The 12,307-nt window shown below is 59.4% G+C and overlaps 1 protein-coding gene across 3 annotated transcripts; it reads left to right on the top strand.

The window, feature by feature from the left end:
* The first annotated feature begins 1,171 nt into the window (after positions 1 to 1,171).
* On the top strand, positions 1,172 to 11,685 carry CAPNS1 (calpain small subunit 1). 3 transcript variants are annotated; one of them, XM_072979690.2, is made up of 11 exons: positions 1,172 to 1,724; positions 4,290 to 4,493; positions 5,196 to 5,229; positions 5,520 to 5,609; positions 5,886 to 5,943; positions 6,664 to 6,728; positions 7,876 to 7,944; positions 8,277 to 8,355; positions 8,740 to 8,856; positions 9,332 to 9,390; positions 10,141 to 11,685. In XM_072979690.2, exons 2-11 carry the CDS (start codon positions 4,315 to 4,317, stop codon positions 10,165 to 10,167), a joined length of 777 nt encoding a protein of 258 aa, XP_072835791.2. In that variant the 5' UTR covers positions 1,172 to 1,724; positions 4,290 to 4,314; the 3' UTR covers positions 10,168 to 11,685. The 3 variants fall into 3 exon arrangements, with proteins under 3 accessions (XP_072835791.2, XP_078236018.1, XP_078236017.1); XM_078379892.1 differs by lacking the exon at positions 1,172 to 1,724 and adding an exon at positions 3,366 to 4,029; XM_078379891.1 differs by lacking the exon at positions 1,172 to 1,724 and having other exon boundaries at positions 3,366 to 4,493.
* Positions 11,686 to 12,307: the final 622 nt, after the last annotated feature.

The following is a 12,307-nucleotide window of genomic DNA, read 5'->3' as shown; positions in this document are numbered from 1 at the left end:
ATAAAACAAAAAATGTTAAACTCAACACCTTCCGCGGTCCCCAGAGGCGGTTCTTGGGCTGCAACTCCCAGGAATCCTGGCCGGCACAGCTGGCGGCGAAGAGGCTCCTGGGAGTTGGAGGCCAAGAACATCTGGGATGCCCGAGGTGGGGAAGCGTGCCCCCCCTCTCCTTGGGCAGCCCAGATGTTCTTGAACGACACCTCCCAGGGGTCTTCGCCGCCAGCTGTGCCGGCCAGGATTCCTGGGAGTTGCAGCCCAAGAAGAACCTCTAGGGACTCGAGGCTGGACGCCAGCCAACCCTGGCCGGGCGCAGGATCCCACCGGGAACCGTCGTCGTCGGGGCGCAGACCCCGGTTCGAGAGGCTGATGGGAGTTGGAGTTCCACCGCACTCGCAGGCCCATAAGCTGCCCGCTTGCTCGCCCCGGCCTCCCGGGTTCCTCAGCCCGCTTCCCCACGAAACGGACCGGGGACTTCAGCGGGACTCCCTTCCGCGGCGGCCGATGCTGGGAGGGCATCGCTCCAGCTCCGCGGCCGGTCGGGCTTCGTAGAAAAGGGGACGACCCCCCCCTCCTCCCCCCCCCGAAGCCCGGATTTGGGAACACAAAGCGAAGGCGGGTCCCTCCTTCCCGAATTCGGCACCAGCATCCTCGTCTACGGGAGAGGAAAGCGGGCCAGGCGCCGCGCGGGGCTTTTTCCACGGCGGGCGGCCGCTCCGTCCCTTGCTCCAGGCGCCTGATTCGGAGCAAGGGGCGAGGAGGAGCCGGCCGGCCGCGCCCCGCGCCCCGCTTTCCCTCCGGAGCGGAGGAACGGGCAGAGCGGGTTCGGGAGCAGGAAGGGGAGCCCAGGTGGCCGCCCCGCCCGAACACCCTGGCCTGGGCCGTGCGGCTCCGGTTCGGAGGGGCAGAGAGGCCAGGCCGAGCCACTTCGGATTCCCAGGCCCACCTGTCCCGTCTCAAGCCCCCTTTGGAGGGAAGCCCGGCGCTGATGCCCCAGAGCGGGGCAAGAACGGGAAAAAGGGGGCGGGGCGGGCGGGGCGGACCTCCCCCCTCCTTGCCCGAACTGCAGGGGGAGCCACTGAGGAGGGGTGGGCGGCCCGGGGTCGGGACCCAAAGGGCTCTCGCTCTCGCTCTCTCTGCAGCTGCTGCTGCTGCTGCTGCTAGTGGGTGCCCCCGCGCCCCCTCGGGAGCCCCCTCGTAGCGCTCGCAGGCTCTGCAGCGGCCGCATGCAGATAGACTGCTCCGGGCCACGGAGTCCCGGCTGAAGAGCTTCCCGCGCACCGTCCTCCCCCTTCTTTCCCCTGGTTCGTGCGCTCCTTCCGCGCAGCCGAGCTCCCTCCGTCCTGGTTAAGCGATAACGCCCCCCCCCCCGGTCCGAGGGTGGTGGAGAAGGGAGGGGTCGCAGCGGGGCAGGAGGAGCCCCCGCCCGTTCTGCCGGGTTGCAAAGACCTCGGGGGGGGGCTGATGGGTCCGCGAAGCCGGCCGCGGGTCCGGGGGTCCGGGGCTCCCTAGCCCCAGGCGAGCCCGAGGGGCCGCTGCCCACCGCGGGCCGCCTCGTTCAGCGCGGGAGACCTAACCGGGCGGCGCTAGGACCGCGCGGTCTCCTCCGGGCCGCCCCCGCCGCAGTGACTCGCTCGCTGGCTCTCTTCCCCCCCCCCCGGGCGTGGTCAGTCGGTCGGTCGGTCGGAGATCCGCTCGCCGGAGAAGCAGCAGCAGCAGCGCGGGAGGTAGGCGGGCGGAAGCTTTGCCGGCGGGGGGGGGAGGAAGCATGGGTCGGGAGAAACGTGGGGGGGGGGGCTCGTCCTAGTCCTGGGGGTCCCTGGAGATCCCGAGAATCCACTCACCACACTCTTTAAACTGGATCGCGGGCCCCTTTTCCCTACTGAGCCCCTCCAGCCCCCCCACCCCCACCCCCCCTCAAGGTTGTCTACGACCCCTCCCGGAACCAGCCCGGGGCCCCCTTTCCAGGCGCTTTTCCAGGGCAAGGGCGACTGGATCGCTTCCCTTCCGGTTACTGGATTCCCCACCCCTGCTGGGCGCCGCCGTGGGGGCTGCTTCCTGATCGTTCCCGATTCTCCCCCCCCGCCTCCCCCGCCCCGGTTTTCGTAGGAGATCTCTTTCTTTATTTCTCTCTTTCCGGCCCCCTCCTCTACTAACCTACTACGGGGGACCTTGACAACCGCCCCGGCGCTGGGGGATCCCTTCGGATCCCTTCCCCGCCGCGCAGCTTCCTCCTCCACGATCAGGGCGGAGGCGAGGAGGGCCCGGCCGCCGCTCCGGGAAGAGTCACTTTTTCCGGCTCCCGCCGGGCCTGCCCGCCTGCCTGCCTTTCTTCTTCTCTCTCCTCCGGGAATCTGCTGATCCCGGGAATCTCCTTCCACGCGCGTTCGAGATCTCCCCACGGCCTCTCCGTGCGGAAGCAGCGGCGGATCCTGGAGCTCTGTTTTTAGAGCTGGCGGTTTTCCGCAGGCCGTGAGTTGTTCTTTCCAGCCTCCTTCCGCCGTGAAGAGATCCTGTAGATCCATCCCTGGGTTGGTGGGAGGGAGGGAGGATCTGTTGGCCGTGGACCCGATCCTTAGTGACTTGTCGGGAATTCCTTCCAGCTATCCGAAGGGACTGGGGGTGGGAAGTGCCTCTGTTCCCCCCTCCCCAGGAGAGGTGAGACCCAGAAGGGGCAGAAGAATCGGGCGGCAGCGGCGGCGGGGGGGGGGGAAATCCCTTGCAGCTCCCCGGATTTTCTCTTTATCAACAGGGTTATCTCGGGGTTGGGGGGCCGGGCAGGGCCCCCTTTCCCCTGGAGGGCCGTTGCCCCCTTGTGCCTTCTTGGCCACCTTTAGCATCCAGTTATGTTACACTACAACTCCCGTGGGCTGCCTGCCGTGTTCAGAGCAGATGGGAGTTGTAGTCGAAAGCAGGAGGAAGCCACCGGGCTGGGAAAGGTTGCCCGAAACGGTTTCCTTATGAAACAGGAGTGGGACACCTGGGGCTCCCGCCAGGAACGATGGGTGTTGTAATCCAGAAACCTGCAGAGGGCTTCTGGGCTAGGGTCGTTCTCTGAACTTGGAAGAGGTATGTGCCTGTTTACTCAGGAGTAAGCCCAACTATGCCATGCAGCTTTTATTCCCAATTAAATAGGGCTAAATCTCCTGCACTCTTGAAACTTAAAATGCTTCTGACCTGCTTGGCCAGCTGCAGGGGACACCTGGGAGTTGTGGTTTTGTAAGGCAGGCAGAGGGCGGTCATGATCCGCTGCTGGCAAGTCTCCTGTTCCAGAGTCCCCTGAGAGGAGCCCAGGGCCTTAATCCCAGGGAGGGACACGTTGGGGGGGGGGAGGGAGGGAGCTGCCCAGCAGGTCCCAGGTCGGCTTCCTGGGTCTCGCCCGATGGTCTCTCGTCTCTTCCTCATAGCAGACGTTTCTGGCAGGTGGCCGGAAGTGGGTCTTGGGAGTTGCCTCTTCGCTTCCTGGTGCCCTTAAACCCCCCCCCCCATCCTGCTCCCCATCTGCCTCATTTTCCAAGGGAGTGGAGGGGCCAGAATTTATGCCCCACCGGTCTTGGAGGAGCCTTTCTCTCTCCAGTTAGCAGAGCAGAGCGGCACAAAATGTGACAGGCATTTTGGACCGTATTGCATTTTTTATTTTTTGCCAAACCTCTTGAATTTTTGATCAGGAAAGCTGGTAGCAATTTAAAAGTACCAAATAATGAATAAATGAAGCAAATACTTGAGAGCACGGTTGCTTCGTGTAGCCATGCTTTAGAAAAGAATTGGGCCTGTAAGTTTCTTTTCTATTTTAAAATATTCCTATCCTTTGTCAGTAACTCCCACAGTACGAAACAGGAGAACGGTGCATTGATCCCTAAAAGGAGACCGCCAGTAAAACTGTGTGGCCATATCTGGTCCAGAAATCTATCTGAGTTGGCTTGATATATTTTACAGCGCAATCCTGTACTCCTGTGTGCAATCTGTAATCCAGCAAGCTTCCTTCTCCGCACTGCCGCCGCTCAGAGCCTCTATCAGTATCACAACTTGACTGTAGGCAGTGTCTTTTTCATTGTACCTTTTCACATTGGGGGGGGGGGGTTGTATCTACCCCTGCTGTTCCCGGGTTGTGATTTCTTTCCTCCTACCACTGTGGTTTTCTGCAGCAAAGCAGGCTGCAAATATTGCCCCACTCACCTGCGCCTCCTGCATGCAGCCAGGCACGTGTTCGCTTTACCTGTGTTGCCTTTCTTTAAAACACACTCTCTGTTTCCAAGGCTTGATGTGGCTCACCTGCCTTTTCTCTCCCACAGACCCACTTCTTAATCACTTCTGAAAATGTTCCTCGTTAAAAACTTCCTTGGCGGTGGTGGGGGTGGCGGCGGAGGCGGCGGAGGGAACATCAACATCGGCAACATGATTGGGGGATTTTTAAGCGGCGGAGGGGGCGGCGGTGGCGGAGGAGGAGGAGGAGGAGGCGCCATGGGCATCCTCGGAGGAGTCATCAGTGCCATCAGGTGAGCGAGCTGTATTACTCGTAAGTAATGCCTTACCTGGTCACCTCTGGTGAGTAAAATTGGCCCTCCAAGTGACCAGAAGCCAAACCAGGGGAATGTTTTTTTTCCCCCTTGGACGCGTGGTATGGCTGATGCAGAGGCAGGCAGGCAGGCAAAACGTTGTCAGGGTCTGGTTATTTCTTTAGAAGGCTCTGTGGGTTTGGGTTGCCAGCGGCCTCTGCCAGGTCCATTTGGGCCCAGGTGGGAGGGAGGGAAAAGCAGAGGGTGTCTGGGATCCCTGAGGGCAGGGGGAGGGGGAGGGGGAGGGCACCTCCAGGCAGGTTCTTCTTTGAAAAGCCAAGCCCTGCCCTGCTTTGCATGACTGGCCGTCTCTCTGCTCGGCCTTTGTTGGCTGTCAGACTGGTTTCCTGGGTCGGAGACAAAGGGCTGAGCTGTCCCAGGAAGTTTAAAGAGCTGATCCAGGATGGCTGCAGGGTTGGGCGGGAGCACAGCTGAAGTTGACTATCCCACTCTAGGAAGCCCAGCCTTGGGGGCTCTCTGGAGAGAGCGGGGGCTCCCCCAGGGCTCTGAGCCAAGAGTGGGATCCTGGAGAATTGGGTGGGATCGTGCCTCACCGTAGGATATTTTGGACTACAGTATGTGGCCTGCCTTGACCAGAACGTCTCTCTCTCTTCTCTCTCTCTCTCTCTGCCTGGATGACAGTGAAGCAGCCGCTCAGTACAACCCAGAACCTCCGGTAAGGCTCTGATCTGCTGGGGAAGAGCTTGTGGGGGTCACCCGTGGGGTGGGGAAGGGGAGCCTGGGAGATGCCAAGAGGCTCTTTTCCTGAGCCCAGAGGCTTGTGGCCCAAACACTGGACTCGGCAGGAGGAGCAAAAGGCTCAGCCTGGGGCTTGGGGGTCATGGCTTAGGGACTGAGCGGCAGCCGCTATGGGCCAGCCTGCTGTTTTCTCTCCGCCCTGCCCGAGACCTGCCTACGGCTTAGCCTTCCTCTCCCTCCTCCTCCTCCTCCTCCTCCTCCTCCCAGCCTCCTCGCAGCCACTTCTCCAACGTCGAGTCGAACGAGAGCGAAGAGGTGCGGCAGTTCCGGAGGCTGTTCACGCAACTGGCTGGAGACGTGAGTGGAACCCCTTTTTGGACTCCAGTGGGGCAGGCGTGGCACAGCGTGGCACACCCGGCTTCAGGCCCGGAGTCTTCTCTCCTCCGTGAGGGTCTATGCTGGCCGCCTCGCCAGCTCTCTAGGACGTCAGGCAGGGTCCTCCCCTGGTGGCCTCCCCGCCAAGGCTTAGGCCCGGCCCTGCTGAGCCCGAGAGGTTAGATGGGGTGTGGTCTGGCTGGGATGCCAGCGAGGAGCGCCATTTCTCTCCCCCCCCCTTTCCCTTTTTCCAAACAGGACATGGAAGTGAGCGCGACAGAACTGATGAACATCCTCAACAAAGTGGTTACCAGACGTGAGTGGGTGACATTTCCCCCCCCCCCGGGGTGGTGCTGGGAGCCACGAAGCCCTGTCCTCCCCCTGCCCCCCACCCCCGATTCCGTGTGAAGGAAAACCTTATTTGGCTTCTGGAGTACAATGAGCTTTGCTACAAAACTGGTCTCCTGTTGGCCCCACCCCCCAATTTGGTCAAATCCTCCCTCAAGCCAAGGTTGGAAAGCCCTCATCCCTGTCCAGATGTGGTTGAACTCCAAAGCCCACCAGCCCTAGTCATCCTAGCCGATTTCAAGCAAGGATGAATGTGGGAGATCCGTCAGCCCTCCCCTGGCCTGCCCTCCAGTGCCCCACTCAGGCTGCTGCCTTGCAGAGGCGACTTTTTCTGGACAGCAGTTCCCAGAATAGTTGGTTGGGGGATTCCAGAGGTTACTTTAAAAAAAGTAAGATTACCAAACTCTGCCTGTCCCCCATGGTTGACATATTGCGTTCAATGAGGCTGATGCCCAGGGACCCGAATCTTGGCTTGTGGGAGAGTTTCCCTTCTCTCCTCCCTCCCTCCCATAATTTTAATCTATTTTCAAAAATGCAGGTAAGACCACACAGAGACTCTTAAAATGAGCATGTTCCCCATCCTTCCCCAAAATACAAAACTGGAAACGTATCTCACGCACCCACGTCTGCTTTCGCACCATCTGGTCCTCCTGGCGCTTTCTCTCAACTGGCTTTGTCTGCTTTCTAGATCCGGACTTGAAGACAGATGGGTTTGGGATAGACACATGTCGCAGTATGGTGGCCGTCATGGACGTATCCTTTCCTGGGCTCCAGCTGTGGGGCAGGGGTGGGGTTTGCCCATATATTTATGGAGCATAAGATGCAGGGAAAAAACGGAGGATAAAAGGTAGCACAATCTCTCACCCCCCCACCCCAAGTTGATATTCTTTCCACCTTGCACATTAATTATTTATAACATTTAATAAATTAATTATGGCCATGCTTTTCTCCTGGTGTGCTGAGAACCAAGGCAGGGTGCAGCATGAATTAAAACCAGGTACGACTACAAATACAGCCAGTTGTACTGTGAACATACCCTTAAAGCAGTTTATTGAAACCCCCATGGAATTAAAACTGTGTCAAAGTCGTTTCCACCCAGGAGAGAAAAAAGGAGTCGTGGAGGCATCCAGCATTAAAACCAGAGGGAGAAAGGGAAGAGCGAGGCCTGTGCTTTAGCCGGACACCTGGGGGTTTCTTCGCTCTCTCTGCTCGGCCCAACCCTCCCGTTCCTGCAAGTTGATGGCTGTGAAAGCAGCTCTCTTGTCTGGTTCAAGAGCACAGCTTGGAAGAAGGTCCTTTTTTTGGACCACAACTCCCAGAATCCCCAGGCACTAGAGGTTCTGGGAGTTGTTGTCTGAAAGAAGGGCGTTTTCCAGGTGTGCCCACGTGCATGCCTTCCGACAGCGTTTCTGAAGAAGAGCTGTTTTAGTCTCTTGCAGTGAAAGCAAGAAGGGCCTCGATCCTGTTGCCTGAGCAGAGGGAGGGTAACGACACAACACGGGGCTGCACCACTTGCGTGAGAGCAGCGAGAGGGAGGGGCTCGGATTCCTGCGGGCACCACCCTGCCCACTGCTGGCACCAGGGAACACTTGCATCGGCGGCAAGATCCCATTTTATTTTTAGCTCAGCGGGAACTTGGTGATATGCCGGCTAGAGAGCCTTGTGGCACTTGGGCTTTATGTGGCCTAGAAGCCCTTGCCGCCTGAGCTTCGGCCCCAGCCGGGAAGGCCGTGGCCGGCGAGCCGGCAGGGGCACAGCTGGGTTCTGGCTCTTGGGGCCGATGCTCTGAATCTGGACCCATCCTGCCCTGCTTTAAAGGGGGGCCCGGGAGGGGGGAGGTGGCTGCTGCCGTGTGGGCTTCCTCTTCTGTCCCTTTTCCCCTTGACCGGCTTCTGCCCAGAGCGACACCACTGGGAAACTGGGATTTGATGAGTTCAAATATCTTTGGAACAACATCAAGAAGTGGCAGGTAAGCCAGCCCCCCCCCCCCCGCCTTCTGCTAACTCCCGTTTCAGGGCAGCTGAGCGGGGGTGTCGTCGTCGTCGGAGGGGGCGGCCCTGGGTGCGGTTGGGGAGGAAGGGGGGCTGTGTTGGGTGGGGTGTGGGCAGCTGTGGTCCTTCCAGCTGTTTCTGGCCCACTCTGGCAGCACAGCTGGGGCGAGGGGTCTTCTGGGGTTGCTCTCTGGGAGCCCCCGGCCTGCAGCCCCCCCTTCCCCTGGGATGCAAGGAGTGTATGCGTGTGTTTCACAAAAGCTTCCCCCTGACTCTCTCCCCTGCCCTCGCTGTCTTTCTCCGGCCTCAGGGGATCTACAAGCGCTTTGACACTGACCGATCCGGGACCATCGGCAGCAATGAGCTCCCAGGAGCCTTTGAGGCCGCCGGTAGGTGGGAGGAGGGGCGATTCGAGCAGGCGGGGGGCGACCCGAGCAGGAGAGGGGCCCGCAGGGGACGGGGTCATCCCCCACGGGGAGCACTAGGGCCGGGTTGGGAAAGGACAGGGCTGAGGGCTGGCAGCATGGGGGGGGGCTGGCTGCAAGCCAGAGAGGACCACAAGGGGCAGCCAGGGCCTCCCCTTCCGCCCCCACGGCACCTGATGTTTTTTCAGGGGAGGGGGCAGCAGGAGAGGGAGGGCAGTGGGGAGGGGGGCTGAGGCCTGACGTGCAGGGGAGGTCGCTTTTCAGCTGAGGCCTGTCCTGCGGAGACTCATCTCTTCCCCCCCCTCCACCGCCACCCCCCCTCCCGCCTGCTGTCCTTCTCCTGGCTAGGCTTTCGGCTCAATGAGCAGCTGTACAGCATGATTGTGCGCCGATACTCAGACGAGAGCGGCAACATGGACTTCGACAACTTCATCAGCTGCCTTGTGCGCCTGGACGCCATGTTTCGTAAGTGGCTCGTCCGTTTCCCTGCGGAGCTTTCTCCTGCAGCCAGTGGGGGACGGGGGCTCTTGGCCGTCGCCTTCTCCCCCACTCCCTTCTGGTGGCCCCGGGAGCCCCTCGTCTCTGCCCCACAGAGGACGCTGCCTCTGCACCTGTTCTGCTGCTGGGGGAGGGGGGGGAAGCCCGCCTCTGCTGCGGGGCTGCTGGTTGCCCACAAAGCAGTCCGTGTAAGGGCTACAGCTCCCAGGATCCAGGATCGGGGCCTGCTGGGGATGCTGGGAGCTGTTGTCCGGAAGCAGGTGTCCTGGGCTCTGGTGGTTTCCCACGTGGGGGGCATCCTGGATGGGCGGGCTCTCCAGCTTAGCTGGCCTCCTCATGGCACTAATGGGGGGAGGAGGCGGCGCTGGAGGGCTTGCCCAGGTTGGGCCCCTTCTCTCCCCCCCCCCCCCGTGCAGCTGAGCAGCTTCCCTTCTCCTTTCAGGTGCCTTCAAGTCCTTGGACAGGGACGGCAGTGGACAGATCCGCGTGACCTTGCGGGAGGTGAGGAGGGTGTTTGGGGAGGGGTGAGATCAGGCGCATTCCCCCCCACCAAGAACCCCAAAATGGGGGCCAGCGAGAGGGAGAGAGGCTCACAAAGGCTTCTGGGGAGCCGGGTTCAGGGAACGGGACAAACTCTGTCCCAGGGGGAGCAATGGTAACAGGACAGTTTGCTTCACCTGCTTCCTTTTGGGGAAGAACTTGCACACTGGCTGGCCTTCAGAGGAAGACTTGCCCATTACACTGGAATTAACCCCCCCCCCTTGCCCACACACAGACCCTTCCACTAGGGGCTAGGACGGTGCGGTGGAATGATTGTCCTTGGGAGGCGGCTGGGTGTCCGGGCAGAGGAGGCACCTTCGTTTAGCGTCCGGGCCTGCTTTTGTCCCATCCTTCTTCCAGATGAGGCCCACAAGGCATGGTCTGTGCTCTCCTCCTCCTCCTCTTCCTCCCAGTCTCCTCTGTCCTGTTTTAGCCTCCCAGGAGGTTTGAAAGAGGGAGGAAGCGCCTGGCCCCTCACATGGAGTCTGTCCCCCCCCACATCCCAGTCCTGGGGCAGGCGCGGCAATTTGGAGGAGCAACAGAGACGCGGGTCTGGGAGAGAACTGGGGGGGCAAGGCGGGGGGGCAAGCAGGCCGGCTTGGGTGGGACTGAGGGGGAAGGACAGGTTGGAGAAGCAGCAGAGATCCGGCCCAGCGGCCTGGAAAGGTGAGGAGCTGACCCTGGTTGTCTTTGTGGCTCTTGTTTTCGCAGTGGCTACAGCTCACCATGTACTCCTAAGGGCCAGCCCCAGCGGGAGACTCGCCCCCCCTCACGCCCCCCCCCATGATCCCACCGGCTTCACCGAGCCTGTTCTGGAACGGGTGGAATTCTGGGCAGCCCTTTTCTGCAACGACCGGAGAAGCCCTGCGGACCCCCCCCCCCCTTTTCTCTCCTATTGTGTTCTTTTCTGCCGCTTTTGTCGGAAAGCGATGAAAAAAGAGGGAACCCTTTTAGTAGACTTTGGTTTTGCATTTATAAATCATTGTTTAGAAAGAAACCTGCTAATATTTATGTGAAGCATTTTAATTCTTGCGTTAACACTGTCTTCCCCTGCGAGTGCTGACGAGGGTCTTGTTAGAGAGAATTTTGGTTTGAAGTGGCTTTTGTTTTCTTTTTGAGGCTGGCTTGGTTTTCAACAATACTGTGTAGAGATCTTCTGTTTTTCTCCAGTTTTACTCACCAGACATTTTCCCATGTTTTTTTTTGGGGGGGAGAGAGTTCCTTCTGAGGCCTTGCCCCCCCCCCCACCCAAGGAAGTCCCCTTGCCTCAAGCCTGCAGCCGGTGTCCCATAGCAGGATCTGGAGTGGGCGTCTGCCCTGCCCGACAGCCAGCAATCCACCCTTCCTAGAGCCACAGAACGAGGAGGAAGGTTGTCCCACCAACGCTCCAGCCTCCTCCTCCTCCCTTAACAGGCAGAGACACGGGGGGCGCTGTTGAGCTTAGAGGAAAGTGATTTGGCTGCAGTGGGTCTATTCCCATAGGAAGGAAGCCTTCCTTGTTTTGGGGGGAGGAGGAGGAGGAGGAGGCCTGCCTTCCCCCAGGCCTTGGTGGGGGTGGAGCTGCAAAAGCAATAGATTTAAGGGCTGTTGAGGCCCCCTCCCCGAACTACCTGAGCAATGCTAGTTTGAGAGGCATCTGAGTTTTATTAGCTTTCTTTAAAGTCCAGAGGCAGCCAGTGTGTTCCCGCTTAGAGGGGGTGGTTCAAAGGCTGCTCTCTGTAGCAGCACCCGATGCCAGTACCCCAAAGCACTAGCACTTTTGTCTTTTAGAGATGCAGCCTTACTGGGCAAGATGATGGGATGGGGGCCCCTGGGCCAGGCAACAGGCCCCCTGATCCCCTGCAGCCCCACCGTGGCCCTGCATGCCCACTCTGCACATGTCTCGTGAAGGAATAAAGTCTAGCAAGGCGCTCGGTTCTACCTGTGCTCTGCCTTGGTGATCCACATGCTGGCAAATGCGCTGAATTGCATGCGCCCTTGAGTAGGGCGTGGCCCCCATGCTCTGATGTTTCAATATCTGCTTTTAGAATAGCTGCCGTGAGTGTCAACAAAGGGCAGTTAAAATCAAATGCTTTGAGTCCAGATTATTCAGACTACAGCCCAGAGATTGACTGGTTGCCCCAATGAAATACTTTTACAGCTGCCTGGTAGTAAACTGTGACCTGATCCTAATGAAACGCCCCATTTGGCCCACTGGGGCTTCATTGCTGTTTCTTTGCAAGAAGCTGATTAATAAAGGACACTCTTTTTTTTGGCCTTCCTTTGATATGTGTTTGATTTATGAGACAGGAGGGAGAGGAGAGGCGCACCCCTTCTCTTGAGCCACGGAGGATCTCTGCCGTGTCCCTTCTCACGTGGAGGCTTGCCTTCAGGTGTGCTGAGGCTCTCTCTGCCACCACAGCCTCCATCCTCCCCGCCCTGTTTTATCAAAGCGTATCCCAACAGCAATAATAAAGTGGCATGACCAGATTGCCACCACAGGTTTGTGGGCTCTTTCCTGAGCCGGATACATGATGGTTTGGCCCCTCTCCCTGCGGCATGTAATCCGGCTTAGCTCCCCCTCTGGTCAAACCTGTTTGCATCCTTGATTGCAGCAGCACAACAACCCTGCTGGGTAGGTGTGCATTAGGGGAGCTTTGTGATACTTTTGTGGTTCTTGGATAAACGTATTCGTAGATGTAAAAAGGATTGTGTGCGCCCCCCCCCCCCGGAGAAGGATGAAGGCTTTGGGCCTCCAACGTCCCTTGTCCACTTTTGTTGCACCACGCTGCTTTTTCATGCAGGTGGGGGAAGGCCCTGCTCAGCATCCTTTTGCCAGGGGCTTCTCCCCCCCCTCGAAAGGGAAAGGCAGTGGGGGCAGGGATGCACCCCTTGCCTT

The sequence above is a fragment of the Pogona vitticeps genome, chromosome 9 (assembly GCF_051106095.1).
Source record: "Pogona vitticeps strain Pit_001003342236 chromosome 9, PviZW2.1, whole genome shotgun sequence".
Classification (NCBI taxonomy): domain Eukaryota; kingdom Metazoa; phylum Chordata; class Lepidosauria; order Squamata; family Agamidae; genus Pogona; species Pogona vitticeps.
The sequence above is the reverse complement of the archived record's forward strand: the minus strand, read 5'-3'. Positions and strand labels throughout refer to the sequence as shown.

Bases quoted from the DNA above. Each gene is read 5' to 3' on its own strand.
- CAPNS1 (XM_072979690.2), top strand. From the start codon at position 4,315: ATGTTCCTCGTTAAAAACTTCCTTGGCGGTGGTGGGGGTGGCGGCGGA. The intron at 5,944-6,663 runs GTGAGTGGGTGA...TCTGCTTTCTAG, and splicing joins CAACAAAGTGGTTACCAGAC to ATCCGGACTTGAAGACAGAT. The intron at 8,356-8,739 runs GTAGGTGGGAGG...TCTCCTGGCTAG, and splicing joins AGGAGCCTTTGAGGCCGCCG to GCTTTCGGCTCAATGAGCAG.